Below are 19,470 nucleotides of genomic sequence, written 5' to 3'. Positions count from 1 at the left end.
TTTTACTTCTTTCTCAATATTTATGTGTTATTTCTTTTTTTGATATTGCTTCTATATATTGAAGTTTTTTATTAATATATCTGCATGTGTTTCAAAATATGTATGTTTAGGTCATTCTTCTTAAAATTTCCAAGTGGTTGCTCGGCTTTGAAAGTGTTTGGACCAGTGGGGTAGGTTGAGTGCAGTATCTTGGAGGTTGACCATGTTGAATTTGGAAATGGCTGGAAACCATTCTGCACAATGCATGGTGTCAAAGAAGGCGATATATGCGTTTTCAAATTTCATCGCATAGGAGAGAGATTGATTTACATTAATATAGTTTATTCCACTTAGCCATATTTTTCCCAAGTTATCCATGAATTATCTGGTTTGTACTTTCATAACGTGATTTTGTTTGGTACGTCCGATTAGAATTTTCACAAAATAAATTACATTGTGTTACCTTCGGGATATTTTAGATGGTTGCAGACATTATAATTTCATCGAGCATTTAATTTTTCCTTTATTGCTCGATGAAATGCCTCATTGAATTTTCGCAAAAAAAAGTCATAACTTGAGCATTAAATTGGTCATAATCTGAGCATTTAATTTTTCATTTACTATTCGTTTTAGAAAAGTCATAGACCCCATTTGTAAGGGTTCAGAGAAATTTTAAGGGTCTTTTATGTGTATGCAATTTTTTGTTGTTGCCGACAGAGACCCATTTTGTGGACTTTCTCTTACTTTTTTTCTGAAATATGCTCTATAACCTTTAGTATAAATAGCCAAATACACTAGACTAGTTAGGCAACAAGTTTTGTTTCATCAGCTTATTTTCTCTATCATTCTCTGAAACTTGCTTTTCCAAAAAACACAAATTTCAATGGCTTCTTGTGTGAAAATATCAAAAGCATCAAACCTAGGAAGGATGTGAAACTGATAACAAATATCATCCGGCTTTGGTCTATTCCAAGTTTCAAGGATCCCAATGTCCCATATATTATGGACATGGTTCTACTTGATGCAAATGTTGTTTTGACACTCTCTTTTTAATTTTTTTTTCTTATCAAAATCATGTTTAAAAGTTTTCTCAATTTCCTTAAAACAAAAATTCGTTTTTTCATAAAGGTAAAATTCAAGCTTTCGTTGATAATAATGTTGTAAAATGATTTTTGGTATATTGATTCAAACCATAACAAATTAGTAAAAAATATAGAATTAAAATGTAACTAGGATTTGAAAAAAAACTTAAATAGATGATATACGTATTAAAAAAACCAGAGGAAATATAAAACGATCTGATGTATGTCGACAAAGTACTCTTATTCTACCCGTGCATGACGCGGGATCAATACTAGTTAGAACTACCACATAAAGTTATTGAAATCATAATGCCCGCAAACTGCTCGATGAAATGCCTCACTGAATTTTCTTCTTTTTTCTCATGTCTCTATTGAATTTGGGGTGAATATCGAGAGGCTTGTGGTATATGAAGAATGCTTAGCATACGGAACGAGATAACATGCTTGCTGATGGTGTTCGGAGAAGGCCTAGGAGCTAGATTGAAATGGCAATCTGGGTTGGATGCCTTGGGTGTATGCTCTTGAATTGAGGCCGGGCAAACTGAAGCGATGGAGGCCATTTGGACTGAATGGTGGTTGCTCAGCAATAGAGCATAGGTATGGTGACAGGTAACGATGATTTGAGTTTATGATTTAAATTCATTCCCAGTAGTATGCATTATTGCTATGTTTGTCCATGTGTGATATAGGCTTTGAATTCAATGATAATGTGATGTTTGAAACACTGAATGTAGAGTGTTATCTGTTTGCGTCTAGACTTGAAAGGGTAAGTTCTGTAAGTAATATTGAACTTTTTAATTGATTTCAAATAGACCATCACATTAGCACAAGGCTACCATAAGATTCACTGCTTAAATACAGCTCTTGTTAACTAATTTATGTGTTCAAATTATTAACTAAGATGTAGTGGACTTTGGCTTATTTTATTATGGAACTTCTGATGCTTGAAATTGATAATTTTCCATTAAATCTAATCCAAAGTAATCTGTGGCTTTTGAGTTTGAATGCTAGTCAGTTTCTTAATTGAAGGTATTTGATCGGATAACTGTTCTGTCTCATGTGATTTGGTTATTCTGAGTGATGAGGTGTTGAGTTTTGAAATGTGTATCAAATCTAATCATATGTTGTGGCTCCCTTTTGCAATTCATATCTGTTTTGGTTATATTTTCTTGTGCTGGTTTCGAATTTTCTTGTTGTGGCTCCATATGTGTAACAACTTGTCATATTCTAAATCTGGTTTGATCCAGCTTAGCAGCTTTTCGCTAATTACTCAACACTAAATTGATTTAACTGCTGGGAAATGTCGACTTGAATTATATGGCTTTTAAACTTTTAGTGCTTATTCTTTACTTGTCAGTTTTCGTCTTCTCTTTTCTTTCCTATTCGCAAATCTCATGATTCATTAATTTATTAAATCACAGCCTTCATAAAACATCATTCTCCAATACAACACAAGTTTTGAACATTATTTCACGAAAACTCCAGCACATCTGGAACAAAAACACACTAGCAAAAAAAAAAAAAAACACTAGCTTGCTGAAGCCTTTATACATCTAAAGGCCCTCAATGAAGTTAACCCCCTTGCCCTTTAACCAAACATTACCTTGGATGAGTTGTGCTACAGTGAACTTGCTAGCCTCAGCTGCTGTTTTGATGACATGGTAACCAGGCCAATTCACTCTTTTACCAGTACCAGCACCTGCTCCACTGTTCAAGTATTCTCCATAATACAACGTTTGCAGAAAGTGCTTACTCTCAGCATTCCACTCAGCCCATCCTGTTGGATCAATATGGCTATCAATGGAGGACTGCATCACAACAGTTCTTGAGTACTTCTTCCATGGGCGACCCAAGTAAGTTTTGATGGATCCCGCAACGGGCTTAAGATCCTGGCTTGGTGTCAGGTTACATTGCTGAATTGAAGTTCCTGTGTTTTGGTTTGGGTCTTCACGCCCTTGGGCCGTGAGCATGTTTTTTTGGTTACTCATGGGCTTCCTGGCCACTATATTACACTTTTGGAACACAACAGCTGCGTTTCCGAAGATGAAGTCAACGGTACCTGTGATGAAGGAGTCTCGGTAAAACTGTCTATTGGTATGAGTGTAGAGAGAGTCTTGGTAAGCGTCAATTCGGCAACGGTTTATGATGGATTGGTCTGCTCCAACACGAAGAGCCACTGCCTGTTCCTTTTGTGGTCCTGCTGTGTTTTGGAACCAAATGTCTTGGGCTATAAACCCGTCGCCCACAGCAGCTACAAAATCAAATCGTTCAAGTGCTTATCTTAACAAGTTTGAATTCTGTCTACAACGACATGACATGATATATATTTTCTACATATGACCTTTTTCTTTCTAGCACTAATACCTTGTATCAATATTCAATGGTGCTGAGTAGACCATCCATTAATTATTATTAGTCCTTAATAAGGACTCCTTGTCTCTTTTTAGAGTTTGTTTGGAGCTTGGAAGATTGTTTAAAAGAAAAATTAATTACTATGCAGATATTTTATTTCTAGCAAATTTTCTATAGCTCAAGAGTTTTTATGAATAAATAAAGGGGTTGAGTTTGTATCTTTAGTGGGAAAAGACAATGAGTTGAGTTAGATCCATACCAACAGTGGCACTTTTGAACGTGGTACTTCCATCGATGACATTCAAGTTCCCGGTGATAATAGTTGCACCCATACCATCCCCAGTGAGCATCACATTCGTCTTCTTCTTACCAATTTCAATGTTCTCCTTATAGGTTCCTTTCTTCACATAGATAACATACCTTGTCTTACCGCTGTCAGGTGCCGATGCAACAGCCTCAGCCACAGTCTTGAACCTGCCACTCCCATCCTTAGCCACCACAACATTGGCATTTACGTCCCCTACCGAAGACTCCAACAGCCTCCGATCCTTCCTGGTCACCCATGATGGAAAGTCCCCATTTAGTGGCTCATCGATGAATTGTTCATGACCACCATTTGGAGCCAAAACAGAAACAAGTAGGGCTAGAGAAGTTCTTGATCTTGAAATCAAGTCCTCAATCTCAACCTCCATTAGTGACCGTGATGGACCTTCTAGTCCATCCAAGCAAGTTGCATGGTTCGTGAGCACACCGCTTAGCCATGCGTGTGCATCTTGGTGTGAATCAGTGGTGTCTTTGGTTAGAGCCATAACTGAGTCCCACACTCTGTCTATGGACAAGTCCATTAGCTGCTCACAGTCAGACAAAGCTGCCTCCTCTTTAGGGTTGTTAATGCGGTTTTTGATAGCTTTGGTTTTGACCATAGCTTCCTGAATGTGTGAGGTGGACTTGGTCATTAAGGATATGAGAATATTCAGTTTGGGGTCTTTTGTGGTGGCTGAGATGGGGCTTTGAGATACTTCTGAAACATGAGCTAAGCATGATGATGCGTCAAGTGCATGTTCACAGCCATTGGGAGGTGACAAGAAGAGGTTGAAGGAGGTGGGTTTGAGATAAGAAGCAATAAGGGCTGAGGAACTTATGATAGCAGCTAAAGAGAGGAATAACCAGAAAGTTTTGGAAAAGGATTTTCTAGGCTTGTCTAGCAAAGATTGTTGTGGGGTAGCCATTTTCCAATGTTACTGGCTGCTAGCTCTTGATGATCCTTGTTAATTTCTTCAGCTCCTTTTATAGACCAGAAAACCTTTAACCCATTTTACAAATCCAAGGGCGAGTGTGTTTTATGTGATTCTTTTAACCCCACTTGGATATTATAGCTGGCTCGTCTCAAACACTAGTAGTTAGATCTTTTTATTTTGCTCAATTTTTTATAAGCTTTAAAGTCGACTTTTTAATACATTTATGTTTCAGGTTTTCTTCCATCTCATTTACGCTCATTTTTTTTCTATTTTTCTCTGTATTTTTTATTACTTTACCTATCTTATAACTAGGGATGACAATGGCTAGGGTCTGGGTAGGGTACTATAGTATTCATCCCCGTACCAGCGTTTTCAAAAAATATTTGTCCCCGTCCCCATACCCATGTGGTAGTAATTTGAATGTCCGTCCTCGTACCCTCTGGATACCTATATGCATGTACCCATTACCCACAATTTTGTTAACGAAAATACAATTTTCATTCTCCATAAAAAAATAATATAACTATATTATAAAATAAAGAATATTAATTAAAAATACAAAAGACTATCTAAATATTTAATAAGTAAAATCATTCATTTTTAAAAGAGTAAGTTAGAAAGTTATAATTTTAAGGGCTAAAATATATAACTGTCCCTGACCTTTGAGCGAAATCTGAAAACCATCCCTCACCGAAAAATTATCTGAAATCCGTCCTCGTACTATCAAAAACAAATTTGACCAATCCCTCCGACCGCCTTAGCTCCGGTAAGAGCCATTTTTTATTTTTACCCATCCCTGAACTTTGAGCGAAATCTGAAAACCGTCACTTTTTTATTTTTATTTTTATTTTTTTAATTAAAATTCCCTAATTTCTAAGAATTAAATCTAATACCCTTTAATCTAAGCCTGAATTCCCAATTTAACCACAAATCCCTTAATCTAAACCTAACTCATCCCAATTTAACCACAATTCCCAAATTCTCTCTCCTTCAGATCTTGTTTCTCTTCTCTTCTTCTTTCTTCATCTTCATCTTCATCTTCATCTCATTTCCTCCACCAACAACAACATCGTCTTCTTCTTGTTGTTGTTAGAAAAAAATTGCAATTTTAATTCTTAGAAATTAAGGAGTTTTTATTTTGCTCAAAGTTCATATTTCAAATTAGGAAATTTTAATTCATAGAAATTAAGGAATTTTCAAATTAGGTAGATTTAATTCTTAGAAATTAGGGAATTTTAATTTTAAAAAATAAAAATAAAAAAGGGACGGTTTTCAGATTTTGCTCAAAGTTCAGGGATTGGTAAAAATAAAAAAAGGGTTCTTGCCGGAGTTAAGGCGGCTGGAGGGATGGGTCAAATTTGTTTTTGATAGTACGAGGACGGATTTCAGATAATTTTCCGGCGAGGGACGGTTTTCAAATTTCGTTCAAAGTTTAGGGACTGTTATATATTTTAACCCTAATTTTAATTAAGTTTGTTGATATATATACTTCCAAGTGTGTATATATAATAAAAATATATAATAAAGTGTGTGCGAAAATGGGGCGGGTTGGGTACTATAGTACCCATACCCGCACTCGTACCCACTATTTTTTGCGGGTAATTACTCATACTCATCTATCGGGTTTTTACTCTACTCATTGTGGGTATTTTTAGCGGGTAACCAATAAGTTCGAGACCCAATGCTATCCCTACTTATAACTAATATTTTTTCTTTGTTATGAATATTTGGATGCCCATCAGAGTTGAGTCCATGGGCCAGGCCCATATGTATACTTGTTCAACACTCCAAACCTAATAATATAAATACAAGGGAGCCTGCACCTAGCAGAGCATCCCATCACACTATTTCTCTATCTCTGGTTCCTCTATTCTCCTCTCTTATTTACTTGCTTACTCTTTATTCATAACACGTTATCAGCACGATAGTCTCTCCATAAAATTCACAATTCCTAAGTGAAAGAGTAAGTACCACTTCCAGAGTAAGTACCACATCCATGTGGAAGGTTATAATTTTACAATTTTTCTTCTTCTTTTTTCTTCTCCTTCTTCTTCGAATCATTTATCTATGAGTCAAAAGAATAAGCATGAATCCTGAAGATTCATAGCCTTACAGTCCATAAGCACTGTATTATTTTGCTTTACAGTCCAGAAGCACTGCACTGGAATTGAATTATTTTGCATGAATCAGTCCAGAAGCACTGTAATTGAATTATTTTGCATGAATCAATAAGATTCATAGCCTTACAGTCCAGAAGCACTGTAATTGAATTATTTTGCATGAATCAGGAAGATTCATAGCCTTACAGTCCAGAAGCACTGTAATTGAAAATTCATGACTTATAGTCCAGAAGTACTGTAATTGAATTATTTATGCATGAATCAGGAAGATTCATAACCATACAGTCCTGAAGTACTAGAATGAAATCATTATAAGTCCTGAAGTACTAGAATGAAATCATTATAAGCCTACGTAGAAAATCACTTTTACGATTATTGGTCATAAGTCATGATAATTATTTATCTTATGTTTTTTTCCTAAATCAATCACCCTATTAATTAACCTTATTATCTATTTTCCAAATTAAATAAATTAAAAAGCAATCATATATATATTCTTCTAAAGATTACCGTGTGGTTGTTTTATATGTGTGGTGCAAAATCAATTTTTTCTAAAATTGTGCTATTTATTTGAAGCAAATTGGATATTGATTTAAAAACCAGTTTCGTAACAATCTTTGAAAATATTGTTTCCATGATGATTAGATTGTGATACCAAGTAACAAATTGAATATATATTTCATCATTATCATCAAAACAGTTTCGGAATATATGTGCATAACCAATAACAAATCAATTTCAGTTATTAAAAGATAGATTTTTTTTATTCCAATATATGTTGAATATTTTTTTTTCATTATAATAATTTTCTTTTTCTTCTTGTTATTCATAGTTAAAAATGTCTAACCTAGCAAAGCTTGAATTCATGGCTCTAGATATCACTGGAGTTCCTTCTTTTATCATAAAGGAATATTTAAACAAACTTAGCTATTTGAAATAAACAAAAGAAGAAGACCCTATAGTCTTTTGTCAATACATTATAGTTCCTGAAGAACTATATCGTTATCATTATAAATGATCAAGTTGATTGAAAGACATGTGTCTATCATGTAAGCTACAGAAGTAGCTATATTAAGGAAGGATTGATATATTCCCTGAAGTGAATATTTCAACAAACATGACAAAAGTTGTGATCATTTAGATCAACGCATGGTTAAATGTCCCTGAAGGACATCCAATGGCATATATGGTATTGTTTCATGAAATGAAACTTTTGTGGTGGCTCTCTAGAAGAAGCCTATGAAATTTCAAAGCAATATCTTAAAATGGATCATTGACACTTTTGAAAAGATCTATTGATCAATAATCTTATATTTTCTTTTGAAGAAACAACCCCAGATGCGGTTGCAATCCTAAAAATGGTATTTGAATTAATGGTTGATGTGACTATGATAATGACTCTTCATATCGAAAGTCTTCTTGACACAATGTGGTGGTCAGACAACATGTCCTATTGACACGGTGATGAAGCGAATTGCAGTGCAATTGCTAATAGTTTGTTGAGGGGGAGCATAATAATATGATTGTTACTCACACTTAGGGGGAGAATGTTGAGAATTGAAGTGTGAGTTAGAGTCTCACATTGGCGCATGATCTCATACTTTCTGCTCCCTTTATCTTCCCCTAAATTGGTATCAAAGTATAGAAAGATAAGGAGCAATATAAAAACTGTTGTTAGATATTGCTTGGATCGGTAGTAATCCAGACATGTAAATATGTCAAACCTATTGCGTTTTCCATGCGATGGATATGAGTTAAAGGAAATTATGAGATGTAATACTCATCTTGTGACACAATTGTCATGTACACATATTCCTTATTAATTTGAAAGTCTTGAAGGACTTTATTTACATCTAATTGATGTAACGATAAACTATGGGTTGAAAATATCAAAATCCTTGAAGGATTTAAAATGCCAGAAAATTTTACTTCAAACATTGAAGTATTATTTTGAATGATAAAGTTCTATATATGGAACAAATTGAATGTGATTGGCATGCATGACCGGTTAGACCATCCCGAGTCTTATGATGCGAAAATATATGAATTCATATGAGTACCCATCGAAGAATCTAAAGATTCTTCAATATAATGAATTCTTATATCTTGTTCTCATTACCAATTAATAATTGGTAAAATATATGGGTTTGAATCCCGCATACTCTTGAGTATATTAGATGCGATACATGTGCACGTACTCACTCTTTTTATGGGTCATTTAAGTATTTCATAAATTTATCGATGCATCGACTAAATGACCAAATATATGTCATCAACTCTCAATATTGATAGAGTGAAAATTCCAACCTTGATCAAGTTGGTAAATGACATGATTTTGAATATCTAGTTGCACATGTTCGTATTCAAATTATCTAGCTGATTTGTTTAATTAAATGCCTCATATTTATAGCTAGACAATTACATATGAGAACAAATATCCTTATTTATGGACATGTGATATTGCAATTAGCAACATTGACACGCATCAAGCCAACAATTCATTAGAATTCTCCCCATTGTAATTGGTTCATGGTCAGGAACCTAATATCTCCCATCTAAGAATTTTCAATGTGCGTTATATATTTTCAATTGCTCCACCACAACGCACTAAGGTGGGACCACAAGGAAAGCTGAGATTATGTAATCAATTTGAGCCATTACCGATAGATATTTCATATCTTACTTGTTGTTTCTCAGCATTAGGGGGAGAGGAAATTAAGCAGCTCTGAAAATTTGTGAAGAATGCATATGTACACTCGCACTATGAACCAGAAGTTCAAAAGATGCATTCTCTGACCTAAAAGGAATTATTAAATTCCTTATATGCTGCAAATACCCTTCTCTAACTTGATATCCCAGTTGGAAAATTTGTCATTATTATTAGGTTAAGGCATGCCTAAAACTTGGTTCAAAAATATATATCCTAGAGAAGGATGATGGTCTTGTTGAGAAGGCAAACTATCTTGAAAAGTGTAGAGACTACAAAAATGTTTATTCCTCCTGAAGAGGTTCAGGTACCTGTAATTATTTATTTAAGAGATCTCATATGATTATGTCTCTACAAGTTAAAACAAGAAACCAAGAATATGAAGAATTGTCGACATGATGAAGTAGCGCTCAATATTAGAAATATGTGCGAGAATCTTGAACCCGAAAATGAATGGGTGTGATTGACCATAAATAAAAAGAAGCAATTCATTTGCTGAATTTAAGGGTCTTGGGACCTCACGTCTATACCATAAAGGTATAAAGACAATAAGACTTAAAGAGTCTTTGTAGTAAAGTGAAATAATGTTGTCATATTTAAGACACATTAGACAATCATGGTGGATACTTGGAGTTACAACTTATTTGTATGGCTCACTTGAGATTGATAACTCCTTGAAGATTGTAAGATGCCTAAAGCACACAATTCATGTTCTCAACAATGAACAAATTACTAGATTGAAGCAATCTCTAGATGATTATTTGCTTAAGGACGGTCACAAAATGACTCAACAAACTCATGCATATTTATGATGAGATATGAGATTGTTTATGTCATAATTAATGTTTATGACAATGATTTATTGTGACTCTATAAGAGCTCACAAAAGCTGTAGATTCGCTAAAGAAAGAATCTGAGATAAAATGGTTGAGAATGAAAATTTTGTCTAGCCTTATCAATTGAGTATCTAAAGGCTGAGGTATTTATGTACCAAGGGACTTATATTGCAAAGGTATTAAAAGGAATCTATATGGACAAATCATGTCCATTGTGTACTCTATTGATTGTAAGGTCATTAAATGTAAATAAAGATCCTTTTAGACCTTGAGAAAAGAATGAAGAATTACTTGGTCATAAAGTACCATATTGTAGTGCTATTAGAGCATTAATGTATCTTGCTAGTCATACTCGACTTGATATATCATTTGTTATTAACGTATTAGCAAGATATAGTTCTTCACCTACACGAAGACATTGAAATAGAATAAAACAAGTCTTTCGTTATCTTAAAGGCACAATGGATATGCGTTTATTTTTCCCCTATATGTCCAAGCTTGATCTAATTGGTTATGCAGATGCTGGATATTTGTCTAAATATCTCAAACAGGTTACTTGTTTACATGTGGAGGAACATTTCATGGATATCTGTGAAACAAACTATGATAGCCACCTCAGCTAACCATGCAGGAATATTAGCATTACATGAGGCAAGACGAGAATACATTTGGTTGAGATTTGTGATTCAATGCGTACTTGATATTGGTGATTTGTCCTCTGGAAAGATGCCGCCAACAACTATATATGAAGATAATACTACATGCACTGCTTAATCATAAGAAGGATACATCAAGGGAGATGAGACAAAGCAAATATCACCGAAGCTCTTCTTCACTCATGATCTACCAAAGAATTGTGACATAGACATCCAACAAATTCGTTCAAGTGATAATTTGACAGACTTATTTACGAAGACTCTTCCAACAACAACATTTGAAAAGCTTGTGTGGAATATAAGAGTTCGTCGACTCAAAGATCTCAATTAAAATGCATTGTACTCTTTTTTCCTTAACCATGTTTTTTTTCCCATTGGGTTTTTCATGGTAGGGTTTTTAATGAGGCAATGTACAAAGACGGACTATAGAATGATGTACTCTTTTTCCTTCACTAGGTTTTTATCCCACTGGGTTTTCCTAGTAAGGTTTTAATGAGGCACATTCTTAAGGGATGATCATCCAAGGGGGAGTGTTATGAATATTTGGATGCCCATCAGAGTTGAGTCCATGGGCCAGGCCCATATGTATACTTGTTCAACACTCCAAACCTAATAATATAAATACAAGGGAGCCTGCACCTAGCAGAGCATCCCATCACACTATTTCTCTATCTCTGGTTCCTCTATTCTCCTCTCTTATTTACTTGCTTACTCTTTATTCATAACACTCTTCACATTTGATTAAAGTGCACGTGTTAGTGTTAACATAACTTTTTTAAAAGTATACCATGTGTTGTTCTTTCCCGCGAGTACTTTTCATTAAAAAAGAGTAATGATATATACACACCTCCTTATTTATACCCTTCATTTCCACCTATTTTTATTTATATCTCTCTCATCTTATTATCTATCACATTTTATACTTTCTTTCTCTTACTTTTTCTTTTCTTCCTATCTCTCTCCTTCTCCACCTCTTTCCACCTCAATTTAGAGGTGTGGACAAATAATTATTGATTAAAAAATACATAAAAGTATGTCAAGCAGTGGAATCTCGTAGCAAAATTTGGCTTTTGGATTAGAAAAATATTTGTTACGCCCAAATTCACATGCACCTTGAAGTGAGTTATGATTAAAAGAGAGAACCTTCAACTTGAAGTGGGATATGATTAAAAGTGAGACATATGATAAATAGTATAATAAAAATAAATGAAAAATAAAATGGAAAAGAAAGTGAGGGTAAATTATAGGAAATCATTATGTATAATGTGTTAGTTTGGACTAACTTTAAAAAGAAAGTAGAAGACATCATTATCAAAGACATTTGCTCACATCTTGCGTTTTGTATTTGCATGAATGACAGACATTTTTATTTTTTTATTTGAGGTAGACAAAGACATTTTATAGAAATAAAAGGAAGTGGGTACCATTATGTATACCACACAGTTATGTAGACACATAATGTATAATGTGTTTGGACTAACTTTAAAAAGAAAGTGGATTAGTATTTTATATTTGGACTAGTGTGGTTTTGGATTTTTGTTGAATTCTATGTAGATCTACGTTGAAGTAAATGTGTTAATCTATGCTAAATTAACGTGCCAAACTCTAACTTCTTTATTGGTGTATTGAAATATGTGATATTACGTTGACGTTCTCTGTAATGTCGTTCCAAACATGCACTTACAAAAACATTTTGTTACCAGTGTTGTTATAGAGTACGAAAAGTCATTGACAAAGGGAATAAGTAACGTTGGAACATGAAACCATAAAAAATTGTTGCGTAAAGTTTAGGAAACATTTTTCGTGTTTATGGCTACACTTTTGAACTGGTGCAGAAAGCAAAATATGTTATAGAGAGAAGGAATCAAAGGAATAAATGAGAATGTCATATTTGTTCGAACAAAGGTTTGTTGGCAAATGGGAATGGAGTATTGGCTTGAAAGTTTACGGTGGTGGCTGGTCATGGTTGAAGAGGTGTGGATTTCAGGTTTGGTGGCAAAGGTTTGGGGTGGGTTAGTCCCAAGTTTTTCACATATATATGCCACCTTTTAAGATTATTGTAGATTAGACTATGCCACCTTTTATGTTTAATATCCGCAAGAATGATAAAGAGAATTGCAATAAATACAAATTAAAAGAAAGTGGATAAGATTATTACACTAAAAATGATTGTTGGACACTTTTTTGTAGACACTCAACAATATCTATAAATTGTGGCAGTTCTTAACATGCACAAGTTTTAGAGTTAAAAACCTACAAATTATAGGGGTTTGTCTGACATGCACAATTTTTTTTGTGGAACCTTACACAACCATATTTTTGCCCTTACCCAGTTATTATGAATTTCTAAATTTATTATGGTCTGACCCATCATCACCATCAACCTCTCCCATTCTCCTCCATCAAACACAAGTCCCTACATCACCTTTCCCTTCGTCCACCCTTACAATCATATCCAACACCTAAATCAAAACCTCAACCATATCCAAACAAACTGAGCAACCAGGTCTGGACGAAAGCTCGTTCTTTTTGGACGAAAGATTTTATATTATTAAAATGGGAATAAAATCGGCAAAACCTACTATACTGGGTCAGATCTTACTTGTGTAAGGTTATAAACAAAAACTTGTGCTTTTTTTTTTTGAAAGTAACCTGTGCATATTAAATGGACCCCAAATTATAGATGTCGTTTTATGTTTGTCAAAAGCGATGTCCACATATTTTAACTCTTATCACACACTGATTCAGCTTAACAAAACATATGTCGCACCTCGACCCATTAGACGACTTTTTTTTTCTCTCGTTTCTATCAGTATCGTGGGTCTTCACAATAGAAAATATTGGTAGACTCAATTGGATATAGGCAGAGTAAAAAAATGCAGAAAATATAATAAAAAGTATACGGGTGGGGTGTCTCTCTCTTCTTTGTTCTCCTAGGGTGAGATTGAAGTAATATGTACACCCCACCTGTATACTTTCCTTTTTTTTTTTTGATACTAAAAAACAAACTGTATACTTTCCTTGAACATTATCTATCTCGTGAGTACATATGTATCTCCGAGAGACACAAGTCACTAGATTTGTCTCACAGCATAATTTATATTAAGGATCTGAGAAGTATGGCATGTGTTTTATTGAAACAAGGATGGCATGTGAAGTTGTTCTTCCCGGCACACTTTTCATAATTAAAAATACAAAAGTATATGTCATTTGTCAAGTAGTTGATAGTAGAATCTCGTGCAAAAATTTAGTTTTTTAATTATAGCAAAGAAATATTTTCACACCCAAAATAAATTTCAACTCTACTTTTGAGAGATAAGATTAGAAAACAGGAATTGTATTTTGCTCACATCTTATCACCTTAAATTCTTTTCCAAAGAGATAAAATTCCGGGAGAAATAAGTATTATGATACATGATATTATAAAATATATTAATTTCTATGCACTGGCAGTGTAAATAAGTTTTACATCATTATTTAATCACATCCTCCATTTTGGTCACTCATAATTAATTTTGAATTTAATAATATTTAAACTAAGAAATGAAATGTTGTGATTGAATGACGGTGCAAAACTAACTTTTTATACTGTCAGTGCATAGAAATTAATCTCATTATAAAATACAGTGAAAGAAAAAAAAATTAATGAAAATGAATTGTAAAAGAAAGTGAAATGTGAATATATATCATAATTTAAAAAAGAGAGAGTCAGAGATATAAGAGCGTTTGTAAACACCGAAAAATTTACCACACTTGTCACACCTACAGTTTATTATAATTTTATACCACCCGAAATCAATAATGATATACTCACACCTTATTTTTTTTCTCCACTTCATTCTCACCTATTTTTATTTCTATCTCTCCTCTCTTATTATCTATCACATTTTATACTTTTTCTCTGCTACTTCTTCTTTTCTCCATATCTCTATCTTCCTCCGCCTCTTTCCACCTATTTTTTAGGTGTGAAAGAATAATTACTCCCCCAAATTGCTGAGTTAATTTTTTTTATAAACTAGCAGGTGTCACAGAAAAATGTGGTTCACAAAATTTCAAAGATATATGACGACGTCTTCCATGAGTCAGTTTAAAAGTGAACTACCATGGTGCACTCCAATAATTTCATTGAAATGACAAAAATACCATTAGTTCCTCATTTTTTCCATCCTTGTCCCTCCTTTCCCAATCTGTGGCCGAGCCACACCCACACCCACCTTTCCTCCTCCCTTTTCCAAATTCACGTTAGGGTTGAAAATTGCAATCAAACACCAACCAAATATTCTAACCACAAGCATTGAATAATTCCCTTTATTTATTAATAATAATAATTATTTCCTATTCCTTCTTCTAAAACAAAACCAAAGCCTCAAATTTCTACTCGATTTCGCAATCCCAATCCCAAATCGTTTTCTTTAGAATTTTATGGATTTTTTCATCATCTGAATCAAACCAAATCCAATTCAATATCAATGAATTCATCGCAACTTTGATTTGGAGGAACAACCGGCCTCCCCTGACCTCCGATCTCGGTTTGAAGGACAACGAAGACGACAGCTTCCACGCCGCAACCGCGTTCTGCAACAGCACCAGCTCCTCCTCCCCATTGCCGAGATCTCTCATTGAATTTCTGGGTTTGTTTTTCTTTTTTTTTTGAAAGGAATTTCTGGGTTTGTTTTTCATTTGTTCATTTTTCCACAATCCTCTCTATTCTCACCGAGCATCCAAATATGGGTGTTGAAGTTGCAGCTTGAGGCGGTTGCACCACTGTCTCTTGGGGTGCGGTGGCTATTGTTACTAAGAGAGGGACGATTGTCATCTCCGACAGAATTGTTGGGGTTTCTATAAGGATGGAGAAGTGGGTAAAAGGGTATTTTAGTTATTCCAGTTATTTTTAATATTAAATCCAGACCATCTAATATTTAAATATTAAATCTAACGGTGGAAATTAAACTATGCCACGATGGTTCACTTTTGAACTGAACCACCGAAGCCAACACCCAATAAGATATATAGAGTGATGTATATAACAAATAAAAAAAAAGACATAAGATAAAAAAAATGTAAGCGACAGATAGTTATATTGCTTGATTGATGTGTTTGGAATAATTTCTAAAGAAAGTGGAAGACATTATTACCTTGGGCATTTGCACATATTTTGCGTTTTATATATGCATGAATGATGAAGACAGAGTCATTTTATAATATAATTAAATTAGCACATGTACCTTTACTGAACTACTACAAATCAATTATACTAGAGCTTTGGTTTTCCAAATCTTCGTACTATATACTGAATAACTTCCCGTGTGATGCACGGCTCATTTAAAAAAAAAAAAAGCTTAATTGCATTTTTCGTCCCTTATCTATACCTCTTGTGCAATTTTGGTCCCCTTTGTTTAAAATGAGCAATTTTGGTACAATAAATATCTGAACGTGAAAATTAGTCCTTCCGTTAGTTTTTCGTCAAATCATTAACACCGTTTGCCTATGTAGAGCTCATTAATGACTTGGATTTGACTTTGTGCGCCACTGGGAGGCCACGTAATTAAATTAATAAAAATAATATTAATTAAATTAATTTATAAAAACTCAAAAAAAAAAAACACCGCCCCTTCTTCATCTTCTCTTTCATCTTCTCACATTCTTTCAATGAAGAAACCCATAAACCAAACACCCCCACCCAAAATCCAACAACATCAACATCAACCTCAACATCAACCTCAACCTCAACCTCAAACCCCTTCCCTTCTCCCTCCCACACTCATCATCCCCAAACCCAAACCCCTTCACCTTCTCCCTCCTACGCTCATCAACCCAAACCCAAACCCCTTCACCCAGAAACCCTCCTCTTCAATCACCCAGGTCGACAAGCTCGTCAAGGACGCTACCTCCGAAGCCCTCGACGAACCCGATTGGGCCACCAATCTCCACCTCTGCGACCTCATCGACACTGACAAGGTCAACAGCATCGACCTCATCCCGCCGCCGAGAGGGTGCTTGACGAGATGGTCCGCCTCATCGACGATCCCCACACCGTCGTCAACAACCGCAATAAGGCTCTCATCATGATCGAGGCTTGGGGTGAATCCACCGGAGAGCTTCGCTATCTCCCTATCTGAAGAAACGTACAAGGCTCTCAAATTGAATAAATTTCGCTTCTGAATTATCTTAATTTGTTGTTTTTCTAAACTTTTTTGGATTTGGGTAGAGTTTGAAATCGAGTGGAATTCGGTTCTCTGGTCGTGACAATGAAAGCTTGGCTCCTATTTTCGCTCCTCCTCCTCCGTCGGTTCCTGTGTGTTAAAAGAAGGTGAATGTGGGAAAGAGGGATCGATGAGGTGAGTATTTTTGTAAGACCAAGATTTGGTCATGTAGTACAACTCTATGTTTTGATGATTACAAGTTAATTATTGTATATGAACAATTATGGTACTCTAACGTTGTTTTCTGAGTGTTTAATTGACAGTCTCTAACTCTGGTCTAAAAACACACTTATCAGAAGCTCAAAGCAAAAAGAGTAGCCAACGCAATGCTTTCGCTCTCACTATGTTCTGATTGAACAGTAGTATATGCTTCAGAAGTTCTGAAGATTATAAGCTCTGATGTGGATTCAGATCACTTCAAGTTCTAAAGACTAGAAGCTCTGAAGGTCCAGAAGCTAAGAAGTGAAGACTCTGAAGACCAAGTACTTCTAACTCTGATGACCAGAAGTTCTGATGAAACATTCCAGAAGCAGAAGCTACGAAGGTCAGAGGATCCAAGCTTCCCTCTGACTCTGATCTCATAAGCTGCACGCGTCCCAACACGAAGCGTCGTCAGATCAGAAGTCAACTAGGATAAGGCTCATGTTGCTATCCAAGTACAAAAGCAATTGTTCTATTCTAACGGTCCTACCTAAGATGTTCAGTCATAGCAGAATCTGGAAGTTCCAGATTTTCCCTCCAACGGTAGCATTCCATGCAATAGCTACAACCCTAAACCTTGGAGTATAAATAGAGGCTGAAGTTAGAAGAAAGAAGCTAAGAAACATTGTGCCAAACTCAAACAAATATTCAACCGATTCTATTAACAATCTTTCTTCATTTGTTCTTTTTGTGTTTACCTTAGCTTTCTCAAAAGCACTTCATTGTAAACCAAACCTTTTAAACAGTGAGTTTGTATTTCCTTAAGGGACCCAGGTTGGTCAGATCCTTGAGAAGACTAAGAGAGTGAATCTTAGTGTTTGCTAGTTCATTGTATTGTTAGTCACTGAGCATGTTGCTAGTGCAGCTGTAACAAACATTGAATAGTGGATTGCCTTCATTTTAAGAAGGAAGAAATCACCTTAACGGGTGGACTGAATTAGCTTGAGAGATTATCAAGTGAACCAGGATAAAATACTTGTGTGCTTCTCTTCATCTCTTATCTTTACACCTTGTGTTAGTTGTTCCGAAAAGATTTGTCTAAATCTTAAGTGGAAAAAGTTTTTATCTGAAAACGCTATTCAACCCCCCTTCTATCGTTTTTCATACCTTCATTTTTTGGTGGTGTTGAGAAGGGAGTGGTGAGTGGTAAAAGAAGAAGAAAAGAGAGAGAGTGTGGCAGTGCGATGCTTGAGTGGTGGTGGGGTGGTGGAGAAAGGAGAAGAAGGGACTAACGGTGGTGACTGGTGGGGCAGTGGTGTTGTATCTCTAGAGATGAAGAAGGAGAGTTATTAAAAATGCAATTTAAAAGTAAATTAAAATGAAAAGAAAATTAATTATTTTTTAAAAGAAAATACGACGTGGCATTTGAGTGTCACACATTGCCAGTTCCAGGTCATTAATTAAGTCCACATAGGCAACTTTTGTTACCAATTTGACGGAAGGACCCAATTGTCACGTCCAGATCTTTGTTGTACAAAAATTGCTCCTTTTAAATAAAGGGGACCAAATTTGCACAAGGGGTATATATCAGGGATGAAAAGTGCAATTAAGCCAAAAAAAAATGTGAAGATATTGTATCATAGTAGTATCAAGTTTATTATAATATTAAATAATAAACTTGCAAAAATGATAGGTTCTATTTGAACTATAATACAATATTTTCACAATTAATATATCAACTAGTTATTGATTAAATATTCTATTTCAATTTCCAATAATATTCTAGTTATTGCTTTTGTCTCTATGTTGGTAAATGGGAGCCCTTCGAAAGAATTTAGAATGGAGAAGGGTATAAGCTAAGGGGATTCACTTGCTCCTTTTTTTTATTTCGAATTGTAGCGGAAGGCCTCAATGGGCTGTTGAAACAAGCAGTTTTGAAGGATCAATTTCCCTATTTAAAATTGGGGACAATGAGGGGTTGGAAGTCTCTTTATTGCAGTTTGCGGATGATACTATTTTTATGGGGGAGACAACAAGGCATAATATACTTGTTGTGAAGATCCTTCGCTGTTTTGAAATGATTTCAGGTTTGAAGGTCAATTTTCACATGAATTGCTGGTGTTTGTGTTGAGACTAACTGGTTGCATAACTCAGCG

The 19,470-nt window shown here is 34.9% G+C and overlaps 1 protein-coding gene across 1 annotated transcript; it reads right to left on the bottom strand.

The window, feature by feature from the left end:
* Positions 1-2,467: 2,467 nt before the first annotated feature.
* Positions 2,468-4,696, bottom strand: LOC130729226 (pectinesterase-like). Its single transcript, XM_057580896.1, has 2 exons — positions 3,673-4,696; positions 2,468-3,312 (listed from the first exon to the last, which is right to left on the bottom strand). Exons 1-2 carry the CDS (start codon positions 4,640-4,642, stop codon positions 2,615-2,617), a joined length of 1,668 nt encoding a protein of 555 aa, XP_057436879.1. The 5' UTR covers positions 4,643-4,696; the 3' UTR covers positions 2,468-2,614.
* Between the last annotated feature and the right edge of the window lie 14,774 nt (positions 4,697-19,470).

The sequence above is a fragment of the Lotus japonicus genome, chromosome 1, assembly GCF_012489685.1.
Source record: "Lotus japonicus ecotype B-129 chromosome 1, LjGifu_v1.2".
NCBI classification, from domain to species: domain Eukaryota; kingdom Viridiplantae; phylum Streptophyta; class Magnoliopsida; order Fabales; family Fabaceae; genus Lotus; species Lotus japonicus.
This window is presented reverse-complemented; position numbering and strand designations above follow the sequence as displayed.